At 44.8% G+C, this 20,585-nt stretch overlaps 1 protein-coding gene across 2 annotated transcripts in view; it reads right to left on the minus strand.

Moving 5' to 3' along the window:
* The window catches only part of LOC147888121 (uncharacterized), a 140,842-nt gene that overhangs the window by 58,355 nt on the left and 61,902 nt on the right, over positions 1–20,585 (minus strand). For both annotated transcript variants that reach the window (XM_087393465.1, XM_087393466.1), the window contains exon 12: positions 7,025–7,091. In XM_087393465.1, coding sequence (XP_087249591.1) covers positions 7,025–7,091 — 67 coding nt within the window. The remainder of the gene's footprint in view (positions 1–7,024; positions 7,092–20,585) is intronic.

Here is a 20,585-nt window from a genome sequence, read left to right on the forward strand (position 1 = left end):
AGTGTGGAGAGGATTGGAGGAGAGGCGCGTGAGAGGGGCTGTTGGGTAGACGAAGGGATGATAGGAACCCTAGGGAATTCCGAGGCTGGTCAAGGCTGTGCAGTAGGTTAGGTGACGCAGGAAGAGGTTGGAGCGATTCGGCCAGGCAGTTAGGTGCGCCATGGGCAAGAGCGATTCGGCCAGGCAAGGGGGTGCGCCAAAGGCTGGAGCAGGGTGCGGCCAGGCTGTTCGGGGAGGCTGATGTGCGAAAAAAGCACACCCTCCAAGGTTAGGAGGGTGTGCATGCTAAAAAAAACATCAACCCTCCAAGTTTGGGAGGGTGGGCTTTTCTAGAAAGCATAGCTTCCTAGATTAGCTGCACCGCCTCCTTTATAGCCTGGCGAGATCCCAAGCTCAGCCACAGCCTATGCTAGAGTGCGCAAGAAGACCTCTCCACACCTCTACCAGATTTTCGTCACCTAGGTACGGCTACAGCTGCAGCAGATTTCCGTACAGTACAGCCTGCAGCAGATTTCCATACAGTGCAGCCTGCAGCGGAACAGCTTAGTACCCCTTCTTCTCGGCCAGCTTCTCTTCTTTCGTCACCTCCTCTTGGGACGGTTTTTTTTCTCTGCTCCACTCTCCTTCCAGCTTCGATTCCCCCAGTCACTTCTCTCAGTTTGCTACTCTTTTCAGATCAGATTTCAGACATGGCTGATTCTGTAAATCCTGAGTTTGTCATGGGAGATCAGGATTTGGACTACCCTGCGGAGGAAGACCACGGTCTCTACGACAATCTGATTACGAAGAAAGCCTTCAGTGAATTCACCACTGCTCTCGATGGAAAGTTTGAGCAAGTTCATGCGAATCAAACGGGGTTGACACAGCAACTCCAAGGGATTCAGACTACTCTCACACTTCTGACTAGCACTGTTCAGGCGTTCACGCATGTGGATGCCATGCTTCAGTGTTAGGTCCGAACATAACTCCAAATCCTTTTCCCGGAGATCAGAAGTCTCGTACCAAGGAGGTTGTTGACACTTGGTTGCACAAGTGGCAAGTACACTTCCAATTTCACCCATACCCAGATGACAAGAAAATACAGCTTGCAGCTGGGTTCATGTCAGTAAAGGCTTTATTATGGTGGAAGGAACTCCAACCCAAGCCTGCAACATGGATAGATTTCGAAGGGGTCTTCAGGAAGGAGTTTCTGAAGAAGGAGGACGACTATGATATCGTAGGCAAGCTTAAAGCCCTCCATATGTCCAAGCTGAACTTGACTTTTGAGGTTTATCTTCAAAGGTTTCAGGATCTGCAGACCAGAGCCACAAAGATGGATCCAGTGACCTTGTTAGGTTTCTTTGTGGATGGTTTGCCAGACTCGTACAAGTTGCAGATCAAGAACAACAAATGTACCACGTTGCAAGAGGCCATGAATTACGCGCGTATTTATGATGATACCATGGCCAGTGCAAAGGGAACCACAGTTTCCGACACGAGTGGGAAGAACAAACGGAAGTTCTTCCAATCTACCACTGGTTACCGGGGAGACGAAGTCTATAGACAACGCCTCCAAGAAACACTTGACTCAGGCGAAGAATGGTCGTGCCCGTTTGCTTCGTACCTTGAAGCTAAAGAAGGAAGGACGTTGCTTCTTCTGCGAGGAGCGGGGCCACACTAAGAATGATTGTCCAAAGTGCAAGAATCAAAAGCAAGCGCTGGGACCGAAGCTCCAGGCGGGTCCGGGTACAAAGCCAAGGGAGCGAACCAAGTTTCGATGGCAGGTATTTCTGTAAATGTCATTACCTGCCCACTTTTTTGTAATTGCACTTTTAATACTTCTTTATTTGGTTCCCATGATCTTTTCCAAGTTTATGGAGAAGTTAGGGACCAAAGAGTTCACATTCTCTTTGACCCGGGCAGCTCTCACAACTTTGTTAATTACAAACTTGTGCAGAAGATGGGGCTGTCCACGATACCTAGCGATCACACCTATGAGGTGCAGCTTCCAACTGGGAAGCAGTTTTGGGATTGCAAGATTGAAGCGCTTTCTATCCAGATTCAATAATACACAGGGGCTCTTACGTGCTATGTTATGCACTTGGAGCATGTGGACTTGTTAATCGGAATAGAGTGGTTTAAAACCCACGATATTCGGATTGGATGGAAGGAACATACCCTTTCTTTTGTGGATAAGGACACCCAATTTTGTATTCAGTGTGATAATATTCCCTCTTCTCAGGGACCTATTGTATCTGCGATGCAGCTTGGGAATATATTAAACACTTCTCATTATGATGTCTATCAGTGTGTTTTGATTCCGCTTTCTTCATTTGTTGTCTCTATAAATAACAATAATGATTTAAGTGTGTTTGAACACCGTGAATTGAGAATGTTGTTAGACGGTTTCAAGGATGTATTCCCTGCTCAACTGCCGGAAGGTTTACCTCCAGAACGGGCAGTAGATCATCGCATAGACTTAGTACCTGGGGCTCAACCTATTAGTGTACCACCTTATAGGATGAGCCAGCTTGAGGAGGATGAGCTAGCTTCACAACTACAGGATTACCTGAATATGGGCTATATTCGCCCAAGTAAATCACCTTGGGGAGCACCTGTCCTGTTAAGGAAGAAGAAAGATTCTACATGGAGAATGTATATAGATTATAAACGATTGAATAAAGTGACAATTAAGAATCAATACCCTCTACCACGTTCCGATTATCTCATAGACCGTTTGGCCGGAGCGAAGTATTTCACTAAGATTGATTTGCGTACGGGTTATCACCAAATCCGTATCTATGCTAAACACATAGATAGAACCGCATTCCGAACTAGGTATGGCCACTACGAGTTTCTTGTATTACCTTTTGGTTTGACCAATGCTCCTGCCACCTTCCAGCAAATGATGAACGATTTGTTCCGAGATTTTCTAGGAAAATTCGTTGTAGTGTTCTTAGATAACATCTTGGTATATAGCCGAACGCTTGAGGATCACATAGGAGACCTCCGGATTGTCTTAGTTATTCTAAGACAGCATAAGCTCTATGCCAAGATGAGTAAATGTGACTTCTTTATGAAGGAGATAATTTACTTAGGACACAAGATTTCTTCTGAAGGTATTAGCATTGATCTGGATCGTATCCAGAAGGTTTTAAAATGGCCTATCCCTCAGACTGTGAAACAACTTCGTTCTTTCCTAGGATTTACGGTATTTCTACGGAAGTCTGTGCGTGATTATTCACATATCACGGCACCCTTGACAAACATATTGAAAGGTCGCGGACGCAGGTCTACCCAGCCGATTTCTTGGAATGATGCATTGAACAAGGCTTTTGAAACCTTGAAGTTTTCTATCAAGGAAGCACCCGTTCTTGCATTACTCGATCCTACCCGGCCTTATGTTTTAGAGGCCAATGCGAGTGATTTTGCGATTGGGGCAGCTCTATTCCAAGAGGAAAGACCTGTAGCTTTCGAGAGTAAGAAGCTAGACGACACCCAATATCGTTGGCCCACACTAGAAAAGGAACTTTATGCTGTAGTGTATGCCCTTAAGGTTTGGAGACACTACTTGTATGGTTCGAAGTTTCTTGTATTGACTGATCATCAGTCAATTAAGTATGTGTGTGATGGGTCTGAATTGAGGGGACGGAAAACTAGATGGGCATAATTAATGCAAGATTTTGATTTTGAAATACGTTTCGTTGAACAGTGTGGCGGATGCCTTAAGTCGAGTCAAGTTTGTAAATGCTATGTCATTTACGGAAATATCCTCAAACCTATTTCAATCCTTGAGAGGCCTTTACGCAACTGATAGTCATTTCAGTTCTTATTGGCAGAGAGTCCAGGATGGGAGCTCCATGGTTGACCAGGACTCAGGGATTGTGCCACCTACGGTACAGGTGGCGAGAGATCAGTGGATGATTAGGAACGGCTTGCTGTTCCAAAATGAAAAGATTTGTGTGCCAGATGTTCTGGAACTCAGATCCAAGATTCTCTGGGAGTGTCATGATGCTCCTAGTGCTGGACATCCAAGTATACATCGGACTCTGTCTCTTGTGAAGCATACCTTTTATTGGCCTAAGATGCGTGCATTTATTGAAAACTATGTAGTCGGTTGCCGGGTTTGTCAGGTTACTAAGGCAGAACGCCTTAGAAGCGCGGGTTTATTACAGCCATTACAGATTCCAGGTAATAAATGGGAAAGTATTTCCATGGATTTTATTACTAGTTTGCCTCGAACGCGCAAGGGTCATGACTCCATTTGGGTCATAGTCAACCGTCTGACAAAAATGGCTAGATTCTTATCTACTTGAACAACTATTTCAGCTGTTCAGCTAGCTCACGAGTTTGTGGACCACTTGTTTAAGCTGTATGGTTTGCCCTCTGACATAGTCAGTGACAAGGACTCAAAGTTTACAAGTAACTTTTGGACACTTGTTTTTGAGAAGTTAGAAACTACTCTAAGTATGAGTTCCTCAGATCATGCACAATCCGATGGCAGTACAGAGAAGGTTAACCAATTGGTTGAAGATATGCTTCGGGCATATGTATCTAAGAGACAGTCTTCATGGGAAGATTATCTACCTATGATAGAATTTGCTTATAACAGTGCAAAGCATTCCAGTACTGGTTATAGTCCTTTTATGCTTATGTACGGGTTTCAACCTAAGTCACCAGCTATGGTTGGGTTAAAAGGGATTCAAAATGATGCTGCAAAGAACTTCTTGCAAGACATGCAGGAAATGTTGCAGTTTGCCAAGGAGTCTATTAGAAGTGCCCAAGATCGGGACAGATTTTATGCTAATAGACATCGTTCACCTAGAGAGTTCTCTGAAGGAACGATGGTATATTTGTGAATTCCCAAGGAATCCAAGAGCCTAAGTACTGGTTTGGTTCCGAAATTATCCCCCAGATACAGCATAGCACTCAGCAAGGGCCCTAGCGTGCCCTTTGCTTCAGCCCACAGAGGCTTGTATGTGTTTCTTCACTTGATGTACTTTGTCCCATAGGCCCGTCAGGCCTTCCGTGGACGTTAATTTCATGGATTAGCAGTAAAGTCACCGCCACGATGTTGCCAGACGAGAGGCACATAGTCCACATGCGGCACAGAGAGTAACCAAAGCATGCACGATCGAGGTGCGCGGTCTATTTCGGCCCTCCTCAAAGGAAACCGCCAGAGACGAGGCGTCACCCTTGACATATCCCATCGGATACAGAGATCGAGGAGATAGCGCCCTCTGCCGCCTCGAGAGACAGCTCATAGACACAAATACGAAATCTCCTCACATCCCATCAGAGAGCCACCAGGGTACCTGGATATATGGAGCCTAGGCATGTACAAGAAGCGTTAGCTTTGAGCACCTGATACTATTTCGCTACTTTGCTACTCTACTATTTTGCTCACTAGTTTAGCACTTTATCTTTCAGCAAGGGCCTTAGTGAGCCCTTTGCTTCAGCCCATAGTGGCTTGTATGAGTTACTTTTGATTTTGTACTTTGTCTCATATGCTCGTGAGGCCTCCTACAGACGTTAATACATCTCTCTCTCTCTCTCTCTCTCTCTCTCTCTCTCTCTCTCTCTCCATGTTTACTAGACCGGGGGCACCACCGACGGGAGCTATATTGGCACTTGTCACAGACGTAGAGCCACCACTAGGCCGCCACATTGGGTTACACACACGGATCGCCATCAGCACTCTATCATAGGTTTCATGTCATTGCATCCTCATTCATGGTCAAGCTCCCCTTGAGCTTCCACCCTAGCCACAGGCTCAAATTTATCTCATGTATTAGATCTGATATGATATGATCATGTTGTATTCAATTCAAGGAAAGTTAAGTGAAATGCTTGAAAACGAGGTCATCGTGTCCCATGTAGGACACTTTTGTGTGTACTAGGAATTTGTTTCCTTCTTTTTTTATGGCAGTTTATGTGAGATTCCCTTAATTCCATAAGCAAGACTGTTGAGAGATCTCGAGTTTGTGGGAGAGAGGTGCTTGAGAGTTTTGTGAGGTTTGAGAGTGGTGACAGGATTCTCTTCCTCCCTATGATTCAGTTGTGTGGATCACATATTCACCCTACCGACTGTTATCATGGAAGCTAGACACTGGCATTAGATAGTGTATTGCAGCTTTATTTACTTCAAAAGGCTGTTCATTCCATACATGGCTGGTCTCATCCCACAACTCTAGGACCTAGATATTGAGGATGAATTCATATAGGCGGTATTGGAAACTAGGGGTTCCACTACGCATGACTCTCAGGATTGGATACACTACCCTTTGTGTTTTGTGATTTCGCAGTACTAGGATGATTATGGTAAGTCACAATAAGAGGACTTTGGGAAGGGTTTTCCAGCTTGACACGGGCGGTGGAGTCACCTTTAAGGAAGGTTTCATAGTGATTACCATGCTTCAAAGACCATTGCCTTCAGCTTTGTGTCCTGAATATTTAGACCCAACCTGGCATGTTTTCAGAAACGGACCAATCTACCTGCATCTCTCCTTAAAGGCATTAACGCTCATTGGATTGGACTTTGACTAAGTCACAAGAGAGTGCAAAATCCTCTTCCTTTAAATTGGTTCAAGGGTCAAAACAGTGTAGCCTGCATTTCTCCTTAAAGGCATTTACGCTAATTAGATTAGACTTTGACAAGAGAATGCAAAATCCTCTTCCTTTACAGTGCTTCCAGGGTCAGCACTGTGTATCCTAGCATAAATTTCAACAACAGTTGAAATAAAGAAAGGTTGTCAAAAAACTAACTGATATTACAATAACTCATCTCCCTGTGACATTCTACGTAAGGATTGCCATATTTTTCTAAAAACAGCTATTGATGTTCAACTCTCTGTTACAATGCCACACTGTAGAACTTCTTGCACAGTCATTTTCAATAATGCAATCATCATCCGACCAAGCTTTGGAGAACAGACTAAGCAAGGACCATTATAGCATGCCAATGAGGGTTCAGTAGCTCAAATTATTACCATCGTCAGACAAACTCACAAAAGACTGTACGGATAATTAAAAAATCATATCCTACCTGATATTTACTTGGTTTTGGATTGAGTATGTAGTCGTCAAATTCTCCACCAATGGGAGTCCAAAGGCTGCAGAATGGCAAACGATAGCATGGGCCATAATTTAATGCAGAATTATATTTGCAACTGTATTGTTATGCCAAATGCAACCCTTTTCACAGAACCTAGCAAACCAATTTTGAAATTTTGGATTTGTTAGATGAAAACCCGTTCTTTAAAAAACACGAACATTATATGTAACGAATTATGTAAATGCTAACCCACAACTCAGCTTTCTTGCAGCACTGGAAGTGAAAGATTGTTGTAGTTATGAAAGGGGCAGTGCAAAGTGCGCACCAAGATTCTAAAGGATCATCCAAGGTCTTTCATAAATTATATCCACCTTAGTTAAGCGTAGGAGTAGAAACGTTAATCAAATGCCCCACAGTTTTTCTTTATTTCTTCTACATATAAATAATGTCTTGTGCATTTTGAGTTTACAAAACCATAGACAGTTGTAAGGATCTTTAGATAGATGTGGAGATGGACATTAAAAATTTATTTGAAAATGGAAGTTAAAACATGAAGAAGAAAATCATGTCTAGTAAAACAAATCTCCGAATAAATAATACATAGGGAGTCTAAACCAGTACAAAATATTAGAAAGCTACATGCAGAAGGTAGTGGTGCATGAAAAGGCATCGGGTTTCCCACGTTACATGTATGCATTATTGTAAGCTTCTAGACATCTGATGCTGAAGTAGCCTGCAATTACTTATGGTTGCAGCTTAATTTTAGCACCTCAATGCGACCTTATACTATGTGTCATCAATGCAATGGTTCGGAAAAATTGTAACATACATACTTGCCCAACAAAATGGGAAAATAGATGCAACCTTGACTTCACATATGCCCACTTGATTAGTAAAGTCGCAAGTGCCCACCTTGTGGGATTTATAGGCATTCCCTTGCCCCAAAAAGTCTGCCTAACAGCTCCCTAAAGCATGGCTTTTGAAAAGCTCTTCTTTTCTCGAAAAGCTAACTGCTTTTAGAAAGCATTGCTTTTCTTCAAAAGCTTACTGGTTTTGGAAAGCATAGCTTTTAGGAACTTTTCTAAAAATGCAAAGCAAGCTTTGCTTTTCAGAAGCCCTCATCCTTCTCTCGGCCAAAAAGCGGTACTTCCAATATACTTAGCAGCTGGCCAAGCATTCTAGTTAGCCAACTAAAATAAAGATCAACAGGTAACTGACCCCCCAGCCACCCCCAGAGCATGCTGCAGTTGGCTATATTTAGCCAAGGTCCCCTAACGCTGCTGGATTAAGTCCACTAATCCGAGGATTAGCAACCAGGTACATAAGACATCATACCTCATATTTGTGCCTCCAGGACTTCCGAGCAGCTTGGGAGAATTCGGAAAATATGTAGCAGGCAAGGAATGAGGCCAAGGTTTCTTATTTGAAAAAACAGCTTGATAGGGTCAGGATGCAGACAAGTGATTCAATGCCAGATCTTAGAGAACATAATCTGAATATTGATGAGGTGATACCTAACAGCCAACTTGAGTCAACTACTATGAACTCGTTGCCAGAATCTTATTTGGCTTTTCATACTTCTCTAAATCTGTCCATGAGCTCCAAGTTGCAGATCTTTTCAACGAGGCTTTCATGTGAGAAATGGGGGGAGGCTTGAGAGTGGAGTGAGCACATGTGAAAAAAACGAGATCATTCTTGCAATTTCAGATTCTCATTCACCCTTGCCGTAGTAGGCCCGAAACACGTTTTGGGACAGCCCGAAACGTTTCAGAAATGTTTCGGGACCCCCAAAAAACCCACAATGTTCAAAATTGCCAATTTGTCCTAATTTTGGGAAATCTGGTGTCGGGTTGCATTTTTGCCACCCATACATCTCAAATTTCTGCCCGTATACTGAAATCTACCTTCAGCCTGTACATTTTTCTTTAGACCGTCCAAGTGCAGCACGGACATAAATCATGATTCATGATTCCATGTATATTTTTCAATTTTGAAATACGACCATTGATGCTTGAATCTACAATGATGTATTGTTAATTTTTTTATTTAGGATTTAGTAATATGTTTCAAGCATCCAATTTCAAGTTCTAAGTGGCATATCAAATGTTTGTGCACTATGTTTCATGAGTTTTTTTCAAGTATTGGACTTCTGGTGATAATAATCTAAAATGTTTTAATATTTTTGGGGAGAAATATATATTTAAATACCCTATTATGCACAAAACGTTTTTACAGACGTTTCGGGTTTGCCTCGATACGTTTCCGAAACCCTGAAACGCGTTTCAAAACTCCTCGCCTACTATGAGGTCCCTTGCTCACTCCACTCTCCAACTTCCCCCTTTTTCTCAAACCCTCACCTTCTCTCAGCCTCTCACTCACACTATCTCACTCATGTTGGATCTCTCGCTCATATCACTCACTCACACTCACACCCTCACAATCTCTCATTCCCTCAATCTACCTCGTGCACCTAAAAGTATGAGATTCGAGTCGGCCATTCCATCCTAGATTAGTGTAATGGCATTGACTCGTTCCATTCCACCTCCACAAGCCGAGAAAATCATCTCATTTGCGTAAGACAAGCTCAAGGTCATTTAGACGGACAAGGAGGATGCAGTTTCATCTCAACAAATACCACCACATCCAACCAACTTCCCCTTGCCCTCCTCATCAAGGATTGGTATGGACAACATCATTTGTCAAATCCAAGATACTGGACTCTATGTCCTTGGATGAGGAGCTTTCAAAGCAGATTTTCATTATCTAAAGCAGCCGAGCCTAACACTCCCAAAAACAGCTCCATAGGGCTCACTATAGAACTTCAACTAACCAGTGATCTCTACCATCAAATAGCGATAGCAAGGAGAGACAAGATCCTTTTCCAAGAGAAGGCAATGAGATGTAGATTAGCTACTCTTTAGAGAAACACCTTTCGCATCCATGGATACATGAGTTGCTTACGGTTGCATTAGAAGCAATAGCATCTTTTTCACTAGATATCTAAATACCAATACCACACTTGAGGAGGCCTTTTGCAACAAACACTTCTTCTCTATCATGGGACAAAGACATGGCAAGGACAGAGGTGGCAGGCAAATTCAAGATTCTCACAAAGTTCTTCAAACAGACCGGTGAGTACTCAAATGCATTGCTACACATACCCAGCCAAATGTAGAGCTCAACACAAAGTTTAGGAGCCATGCCTAGCCTTGTCACGGCACTTTGGACTCCTTGCCATGGTGAAAGGAAAATGCTGAGGCAAACACCAAAGTGAAAGGCAAATGTCAAGGTGATGACGACAACAAGTCTAGCTTCTTCATCACTTGTTGGGACTCCATTGGGAACACCACTACTTCATGCTTCCAAGAGATTTGGGATAGCAATATCATGCCTCCTTGTCGCTCAAAGGGACTCATTCATCCGCAAAGGGGGGGACAGAACCCTCATTGTGGATATGTAACACCCTCCTTGGCATTGCCCACAAAATCTTGGCACTCACCTTCTCCTACCTAACCTCATACATGACACTCAGACTAGTTTCATGCAGAGAACAATAGCATCTTCTCATTCTGGCAAGTGGTTAAATGGGTAAAGGAGAGTCATCAGCCCTTCGCCATCATTTTTAACTTTGGTAAGGCATATGACTAAGGTGGAGTGGAGTCTCTTGGAGGGAACTTTACGGCATGTGGGCTTCTATTAGTAGTTGATCTTACAAGTCTCTTAACTCTATCATTAAGCTTAGAGCCAGGTTCTCACTCCAAGGTGGCAAAGGGGATTAATTTCAGATATACACATCCATCTGCCAAGGCTGCCTGCAACTCTGTCTCCCCATCAAGAATGTCGACGAGCTTCTTCTCATCAAGCTTGCAAATGACAAGGGTTTACTTTATAGTGAGTTTTTTTGCAGCGAGTTTGCGATTTTTTCTTGAGTTACTCGTTTCATACATTCTTGGTCACATTCCCATCTAAACATGTATGATCCAAAGTTGGCATTGCTTTTGCTTGGGTGTCCATTTTCTTTGGTGGCTAGGCCAAATGAGATTTAAGACAAGAAAGCCAAGGCATGTGCTAACACATTAATGGGTACTAAACCTTGGAATTGGTTTCTTCTGAGCCATTAGCTACTATATTGAGTCTTCAATTACCCCTTGGAACTTCAAAACTAACATATTGAGTAAGAAGATATCTAATCTAAAGATATGTGTTACTTCTTGGATTGTTGGTGTTTGCTTGTAGTATTGGCAGGAACCTTGTGTAAACTTTAGCTTGAACATTCTACTTGGCCTCGCCCTTATTTTTTCCTTCCATCTGCGAAGATTTTGAAGGCATCCTCCCCTCAATCTCTCCCTTCCGGAGTCAAAAATGTGTGTTCGACCATCAGATTGGGAGCTAGAGTGCCCCTGCACTGAGGATTGCAGCGAGAGCTGCCCATGAGCTGCTGAGCTCCCCGTCCTGCTGCTCCCTGCTGCCCTCCATCCTGCACCCCTCTCCCCTCCCTCCCAGTCCTTCCCTTCCCCTCCCTCCTCCTCTCCCTGCCAGCCCCTCCTCCCGGGCTGCTGCCCCCTCACCCGCTGCTGCCTCCCCCCCTCGCTTCCCTCCCTCTCCCGCTGCTGTCCCCCCCCTACCCCACTCCCTTCCCTCCCTACCCCCGCTACCTCTCCCTCCCTACCGCGCTACCTATCCCTCCCTACCCTGTTGCTTCTCTCCCTACCCCGCTACCTCTACCTCCCTACCCCGCTCCCTTCCCCCTCCCCTTGCTGCTTCCCCGCCTCTCCCTACCCCCCGCTGCCCTCCCTCCTTACCCCCAGCTCCCCCTACCCCGCTCCCCCTACCCGCCCCTCCCTCCCTACCCCGCTGCCCTCTCCCCTCCTCTCCCTACCCCCCCACTGCCCCTCCTTTCTATCCCCCTACTCCTTCTACCCCCCGCTACCCCTTCCTTGCCTCCCTTCCCCTCCCCCACCCCTACCTTCTGCCCCTCCCTCTGCCCCTTTCTCAGCCTCTGCTTCACCACCCTCCCCCCTTCCCCCCCCACCCCCCCCTCTTCAACCCCTGACAGAACAAGAGAGAGATTCTCTCTCTGGCAACAGGATTGTCAGACGGACAGAGCATCTTCGTGTTTGTGTCAGCCATTCCACCTTGATTGACGAATGGGTTCCCATTCAGCCAATCCTCGACCGCTTCCACCAGCCGCAAAAACAATTACCTTTTCCAAAAACGAGCTTCAACAACTCAAGACAGACTCAGAGCAAGAGTATGCCACCTCACTCTTTGCTCGCATCCACGGTTCCCACCCCTCCAGGCTACAAGCTAGGGATTGGATGCTTTCGGCTTTACTTGGAGACCTCACAGGGCACCTCATCGATGTTCGTCTGCTTGGACGAGGGTTCTTCAGGTGGTATTTGATTCTCCAGAGTCAACAGGTTCAGTACTCAGGGCTAGTCCTTTGGCATTGAGCTCCAGGAGGATCTTTTTGACACCCTTCACTTTGGGTTTCGATCTAGTAGAGGAAGATAGCAAGGTTACCTCACTTTTCATTAGGTTCCCCGACCTTCCTCAGGTCTACCATCAACTCTTACCGTCCATAGGAGCTACTGTTGGGTTGGTCACATAGATCCCCCCCCTCCCTGGCATGCCCTCTTCAGCGGCAGAGGCTGTCAGATCGGATGGGGTGCCACAAGTTAGGGTCATCGTCTCGGACCCTGATATTACAGATGATCACATTATGCTTCAGCGACCAGATGGTTCCTTTTTTCGATAGAGAGTCGAGGTTGCTGGGAGACAGGATCAGTGCAGGATTTGCAGGACCCTTGGGCACTTCGCCAGGGATTGCCCAAGGAAGAAGAAAAGGCCCAAACGGTTTATTCCGCCTTCTCGTCCCACTTCTTCTACACGCGCTACCGGAGCCCCCCCTTCTGGCCAAGGACCTTCGGGACCAACCCCTAGACCTAGACCCTCTTCTTTAGCGCACACAGTACGATCAATACCCCGTTGGATCCCTATGAGGGTTGCCGACACTCCGCCACCTCTACGAGGCACCTCGGACCATTCTTAGTTACACGTAGGTGATATTCCTGCAGGCGTAGATGTGGTCGCCCCACTCCCCCCCACCTGCTCATCAAGAGGGGCAACCCATTTCTTTAGGTTCTATCACTGATATTCCTGATCAGCCCCCTCCCTCGGTTAGTCACACTTCTCCTCTTGATAGAGGTAAGGGGGTTTTTTCTCCTTCTCCCTCGGCTGCAAGGATTCTTCGTACTCCTATGCCAGTTCCCTCCTACAAGAACTCTTTTTCAGTACTCGCAGATTTGGCAGAGTTTGAGACAGAGGAGTTTGTACCCTCTACCTTGGGGGAGCCGCTTATTGGGATTCCGTTGGACAAGGTTTCCCCCTCCGCTCGAGTGGGTTTTCTTTCACCAGTTGATTTCCCTCCGCTTGACAGGATGACGCTTTCATGGGAGAGGATTTTCTCCACCACCAGGTCGAGTAGGGCCTTTCACCCGGCCTCCTCCCATAGATGAGGATCGTTAGTTGGAACGTTCAGGGCCTCGGTGGTATACCTCATCGCCGCCGTAGGCAGCTGATTCGTAACCAACTCCATCCAGGTATTTCAGTTGGCCCTATTGATATCCTTATGCTCCAAGAGCATAAGCTGAATGGTAGAAATTGTGCCAAGTCAGGTAAGCTTCTTTTCTGGATATACTTTTTTGGTCACAGGTGGCCTTGGGCACCAAGGGAGGCTTTTGCATTTCTATCTCTTCTTCGATGCACCCCTTGGTCATTGGACACGGAGTCATAGTCTCCTCTAGAGCACAGTGGGCTATTTTGATGATTGGTGGGCGTAAGGTTGGCTTCCTTAACCTTTATGCACCCAACTTGACAGGGGATTGTGTCCTCCTTTGGAAGGAGTTGCTCTCTTGGTCACATATTGCAGATTCTTGGATTATTGGGGGTAATTTCAACATGGTTGATATGCCTTCAGACAAAAGAGTGGGTAGGGAAGGTGGCATTCACTCCCTGGAGAGAGCAGCATGGGATGCCTTCCTTTTTCAGTTCAGTGGCAGAGATGTTTGGTATGATGATGCTTTTCACACTCAGCCACAGTCTCTTCCGTTTTCTTGATTGAACAGGGGAGTAAGGATGCCTATCCACGCACGGATTGACATATTTTATGTAAATGATTGGGCACTGGACAGAGGTGGGACAGTATGCATCAGCGCTGGGGTGTCCACTTCAGATCATTTTCCGGTTGTTTTGGTGGTTTCAGAGCCTCAACTGCTATACCAATATCAGGATTCCAGATGCCTTCTACGCAGACGAGGGCCTCACAGAGGCAGTGCTATGGATTTGGATTTCTCACCTACATGGTGGGCAATCGTTCCTATCAGATGTGGCTGCAGCCCTCACTGACATTAGCAGCTTTTATCATTTTGTTGCTAGTATTAGGAGAGATGAGATTCGCAAGAGAGAGATTCCATCCGACAACAGCTGGCAGCTCTTCAGAGAGAAGGGGAGAAACGGCCTACAGATGCTTGGATTCAGGAGCGCCTTGTTGCAGCAAGGGCTTATCAGCAAACACTTTTAGATCACAGAGCAGAGTATGCCTTTCACACCAGAGAGTCTTTCTGGATGCAGATCGGAGGTAGAGTCAACAAGCAGTTCTTCTCTACTCTTGGCCCTAGAAGAGTGTTTCCAGCTTGTTGACTCAGACGGGGTACTTCAGACACACCCAGATGCCGTCATGCAGATTGCTTCAGATTACTATGCCTCCCTTCTAACTGCAGATCCTGATTCATAGGCCAGAGATGATGCTAGACAAGTTATTTGGCAACATATTCCTATGTTGGCGGATAGAGGTATGAGAGCCTCACTTGATGCACGCTTCACCAACATAGAGTTCAGGACTGCTCTTTATGCCCTTCATAAGGGTAGTTGTCCAGGATCAGATGGACTTACACCTTCCTTTTTTATTATGTTTTGGGATCAGATTAGGGATTACATCACCTCAGCCCTGCAGGGCGTTTGGGACTCGGGTGAGATGCCGGACTCACTCTCAAAGGGTCTCATTCATCTTATCCCAAAAGGAGGTTGCAGAAATTTAGTGTCTCAGTGGAGACTGATCACCTTACTGGGCACTTTATATAAGATCTTGGCGAAAGCCATCCGCCTGCGATTGCAGCCCATCTTGCCAAATCTTATACATGACACACAGAGAGGCTCTGTCCATGGCAGAAGCATTTTTGACGACATATTCTCATTTTGGGAGGCTTCTGAATGGGCTATGCATGAGGGTCGTCAACTAGCAATTCTACTCCTAGATTTCGAAAAAGCATATGACAGGGTAGATCGGGGTTTTCTAGAGGGAACCCTTCTTCGCTTTGGATTTTCAGATTTGTGGATTAGAGGGAATTCTGCTCTTTACAGGTCAGCCCATAGCCAGGTACTCATTGGTGGAATCAAGGGAGACAAGTTTCACATATCCAAATCAGTCTGACACGGATGCCCTCTAACCCCCTTTCTATTCTTATTTGTGGCTGAAGCTATGAGCCTCTATATTAGAGCTCAAGCTGATATTTTTGGGCTGATACTTCCGTTTAGATAGGAAGAGGAGTTGCTAAACAATGAGCTGGCAGATGACACGGCTATTTTTGTGGATGCCACTCCATAGACACTCACTTCTTTCAGGACAGCCTTGGATTTGTTTTGCATTGCAGCAGGGGCTCACATTAACTAGAACAAATCCAATGGTTTTTGGATTAGTGATGAGGACACTCCAGATTGGGGTGCTGATATTGGCTTTACTTGGATTCAGAGGGGTGTCTCAGTCAGGTATCTTGGATGCCAGGTTGGGGTGGGCATTTCTCCAACACAACAGTTCGCTCCCCTGTTGGAGAGCATCAGGAGGAAACTCCTATTTTGGAGTTCGGTCAGACTTGACCTTGCATCCAGAGTGCCGGTTGTAAACCAGGTACTGTTGGCTACAGCGGTTTGTTTGCTCTTGTTGGTGCCGATCTACAAGCAATATCACTCAGCTCAAGAGACCTATTAGAAATTTTTTGTGGAGTGGATTAGACGGCACTTCAGATGTGATCCCTAGGGTGGCTTGGGAGACTCTCATTCTACCCACTGAGGAAGGGGGCCTCAATATTATTGATCCAGACTTGCAGTGTAGAGCCTTGCTCTGCAAGATGGTGGTCAGAGGTTTGATGCCTGGTCACGAGCCTTGGAAGGATTTTTTTTATACAGACATGCACACCTTCTCAGGGAGGAGATTGGATGGACAGTCCTAGATGGATCTTTACGTCAGCCCATCTCAGATCTCCTACTTTCCCTCTCATGGCTGCCATTCTAAAAGCTCGGGACAGCTTCAGAAGACTCTTCGGAGAGTTCCACCCTCCTCTCGTGAAGAAATTGACAGGCAGCCTGTCATGTGGAATGATTGCATACTAGATGAGCATGGCAGATCACTGGGCATGTCACATTATATGTAGTGGTCTAGATGGGAGTTGGGACCTGCATCCACGGTGGGTGCTTGGAAAGCTTTCACGATGCTTCCAGAGGATCAAGAGCTCGTTTAGTTAGTCACCTCAGAGGAAGTGCAGCCAGGATGCAGCAGATAGATGCAGCCATACCAATGGAGTGGATGGATACAGACCATTTGCCTATTTCTGAGTCCACCTGGTTGGGGGCTTTTTCAAGGACAGGTATCCCTCTGCAGGTTATAGCCTTGCGGGATGCACATGAGGATACCCCTGTCTTTCAGGTTCATGCAAGAGGCAGACTCCACAGATCTTCAGAGGACATTCTTTTGGAGACTCCTTTTCAGTCTGTCAGAATTGCAGGATACATGGAGATGGGTAGAGACTCACAGTGGTATCTGGATCCAAACCCCATTCTCCTGGCTATTGGATCTTGGAGGCTTTGGTTGTATGGAGGTTCCCCTATTAGATCCTTGCAGTGGGATCCAAGGGAATGGGAGTGGATAGTTGTAGGCCCTTCTTTCGTTACACGGTCAAAAATGCCAAGAGATTCCAGCTCAGTTGTAGAGGCTAGAGGCCCTCTAGAGCTCCTCATTGGGATACTTTTCATTACCTTCTTTCGTTACACGATCAGAAATGCCAAGAGATTCCAGCTCAGTTGTAGAGGCTAGAGGCCCTCTAGAGCTCCTCATTGGGATACTTTTCAGATTTATGCAAAGATGCAGAAAAACTTTTGGAGGAGACTTTGGAAATCCCTCAGGAATAGGAAAGTCACATTATTCATCCGGCTTACTATTCATGGAGGGATTGCAGTGAACCTGTGGAGATCCAGGTTCGAGGCTGACCCTACTTGTCCGTCCTCGATGCCACTCAACAATTGAGTCAGTGCAGCACTGCCTTTTGGAGTGCACTCAGGCGAGGATGGTTTGGAAGGGTGTTGCTAGGATACTTTGCACTTTTCATAGAGCATCCTTCTTCATGGCTGGGGATCAGTTGCTTGGTTGTCACTCACTGGTCCACAGGCCTTTTTCGAGGGACATGACATAAACACAGCTTTCTTTGTTCAACGACATCTTGTGGAGTCATGCTCCCTCCAGGATGTTCCGTTTACTCCATTCGTAGACACATCTTGGGAGATTCTGGCTAGTATCACAACATGGAATATTTGGAGAACCAGATGTACAGAGGCTTTGGAGGACTCCTAGGTTCACCCTTCTCAAACTATGGCCAGTATCTCGGCAAATACTATACATACTTTGATGGCCATTTGGGCAAACATATAGGGAACCTCCAGGACTGCTACTGCTAGGAGGGTTGCTTTTCTCAGAGTCTGGAAGGATTGTCCTTTCTTCTCTGACTCTCCTTCAGGGATGAGGTGGCAATTTTCAGCCGCCACCAAGGACTTTTGTTTGCTCATTTTGAGCTGTTTTTGCTCATGCTTGACATGATGTACTCCTGCACTTGAGCTTGCTCTGCGGTTTTTATTCATACTTAATGAAGTACTTTTCTTGAAAAAAAAAAAAATTTTAATCTCTCCCTTCCCTTGTGCAATTTTTTTAGTAAAATAAAATATATAATTTGATAAAATATTTTGGCACGATACATGCGATTTCAAGAATTCTTATGGAACCTTAGTAAGGTCTTAAATAAGACCTCATGGATCCCAATGGGCCCTTATGGATCCTAGCTATTAACAGTTGTCATGAGTTATTAAAAAACTCATAGCATTATGTACTCAGGTCACATGTATAGTTCGGTAAAGAGTGTATAAGAAAGCCATTACTATCATTTACTAAAACTTATGCTACTATTTTTTTGGATAGATTGCAAGGTGAAAGCCATTTTACAATGAAGAGAACCACACCCATATAAAAGATCGTACGCCAATTACAATCATGTATATCATCATGGGGGGAATAGCACATCCATGAAAACAAGTTTTATTAACAAGGTTTTATCCCATCACTATGTGTACAAGCCTTAATATGACTTCTTCAACAAACAGAGAACAAGTATAATCTACTAACTTTATGTCATACGTGCAATCTATTAGATAGTATGATCTAATAGAACCATCAATAGTACTTGCAACACTTGGCATCCTTCACATAATGTGCAAGGATAAAACAAAACTTATTGAACTACTAGATTATTCAAACTTGAACATGCAGCCAACTATACCCTTGTGTTATATTTGACTTGATCATGTTATCTAAATATAACCTTGTGGTATACTATTCAACGTCACCATGTCAGCTAGGTATAGCCTTGTGCTAGCCGATCATTGAATAAAACATAGGGGGTGATCCCATCCCATGTATAATGCATATCGGGTGGTAAATTTCTCTTTTTCCATGATGTTACATACCATATGCATTATGTTAACATTATCAAATATGTGCAACCCATATACTCATATGAAGTGGAGTAGACACTTATATATATTTATATATATTGCTATTGTTGTCAATTAAAATTTTGGGGCCACTCAAAAAACACATTGTTGCCCATATGAAAGGTCCATAAAGAAGACAAATAAGCTAGGCCCATCCTTTCCCGAATTTTTAAGATGACCAAAAGAAATGTATGACCACATTTTATTTTCCCTTTTGAAGGCAATGTACTCACTATTTTTCTCCTAGCTTTTTCCTAGCCCAACTTAATGATAAAGACCACATAGTGTTCAAACATAGCCAGCTCCCCATAAGTGATAGAAATGAACAAGAGAGATTTACATCATGATATAATATAGCTTCATACATAGATTTTACGTCCAAAATGGCAAAGGGGAGAGTATGTTAAACCATATTCCATGCTGTAACTAGTAGCAAAATGGAACTCAAAAGGAAGAAATGGCTATGCTGATGTGACACTTGGTTCTTTAACAAATTAATAAGAAAAAGAATCAATCATCCATATCTTTCGCTAAAACTCACGGGAAAGAGAGAGAAAAATAAACAGCTTGGTTACTCTTGCAATGACTCCCTCTTATGTCTTCTCCTTGCCCGACCACACCCTTTGCGTTTGCAACCTGCGTGTGTATCTAGCCTGCTTGCCCGCTCTCCCGTCTTGCAAAAGATGAAATTCCTCTTCTGTCTAATAAAAGATTCAATAGGTAGGAGACACACAACTACTGACCTTTGCCAACCAATCCCTTCTAGATGGTGTTCCTTCCCAACTTTGGATCTATCTTCTCTTGTCATCTACCACATGGACCGAGCCTGCACACAATTTATGTGATCTGAAAGCGTCCTCCATGCAAGATCTTGAATTCAAGATAATGCTTGAGGACCTCTACAAATCTACTTGTTGTCCCCATAAAAACATTTGACATTGTTGTTGCGCCCGTATGAATATTTAAAAAATTTGACTGTCGCTCCTAGCAAGCTACAGGTTGGATGTCTACTAGTCATGCAACCCATTGACGAATTATAATTTGCAACAGTGTCAAGCCATCAAACGGCAAATCTAAAGTACAGCAAGGTACGAACCCACTTCCCAAGCGCAACTTCCGAGCAATCAATCAACCCACTCGTACTTTTCCGATCAATCAATCAACCCACTCATACTTTTCCAGCGAATACCCAACTACAATTTACTAATTGCTGTGTCTTCTCTCAGCTTCTCCCAATCAATCCACCAACTCATGTATCCATTGGACTTTCAAATTCCAGCGAGCTTCTCTCAATCAGCCCACCAACTCATGTATCCATTGAACGTTCAGCTTCAAAAGGAGCTCCTTCCTTCTCCTTTCCTGCATCCACCTCCTTCTAACGTCACTATCTTTGGGTCAATTATCCGCTTGACCCTCTTGCCGAACCCAGATCATCCATGGCACTGCACATTTGGCTAGTGGCTCCGACTTACGTTTTCTTGTTTTGAATCCTCCTTATCTCCATATAAAATGTCGTTCACTGCTACAGAGATTAAACTTGCATTACGCACTGTTTTAAGAATGTCTTTGTACGAACACACCTTCATTGGAATAGTTTCAACTCCCACCAAACACCACAGTGCTTCTTTCTTATGTCTTCTCCTTTCCCTCCCTCTCTCCTTCCCTCCTTCCTCCACCCAAC

The sequence above is a fragment of the Dipteris shenzhenensis genome, chromosome 22 (assembly GCF_047967505.1).
Source record: "Dipteris shenzhenensis isolate YYH24624 ecotype China chromosome 22, Dip_SZ_1.0, whole genome shotgun sequence".
Lineage (NCBI taxonomy): Eukaryota > Viridiplantae > Streptophyta > Polypodiopsida > Gleicheniales > Dipteridaceae > Dipteris > Dipteris shenzhenensis.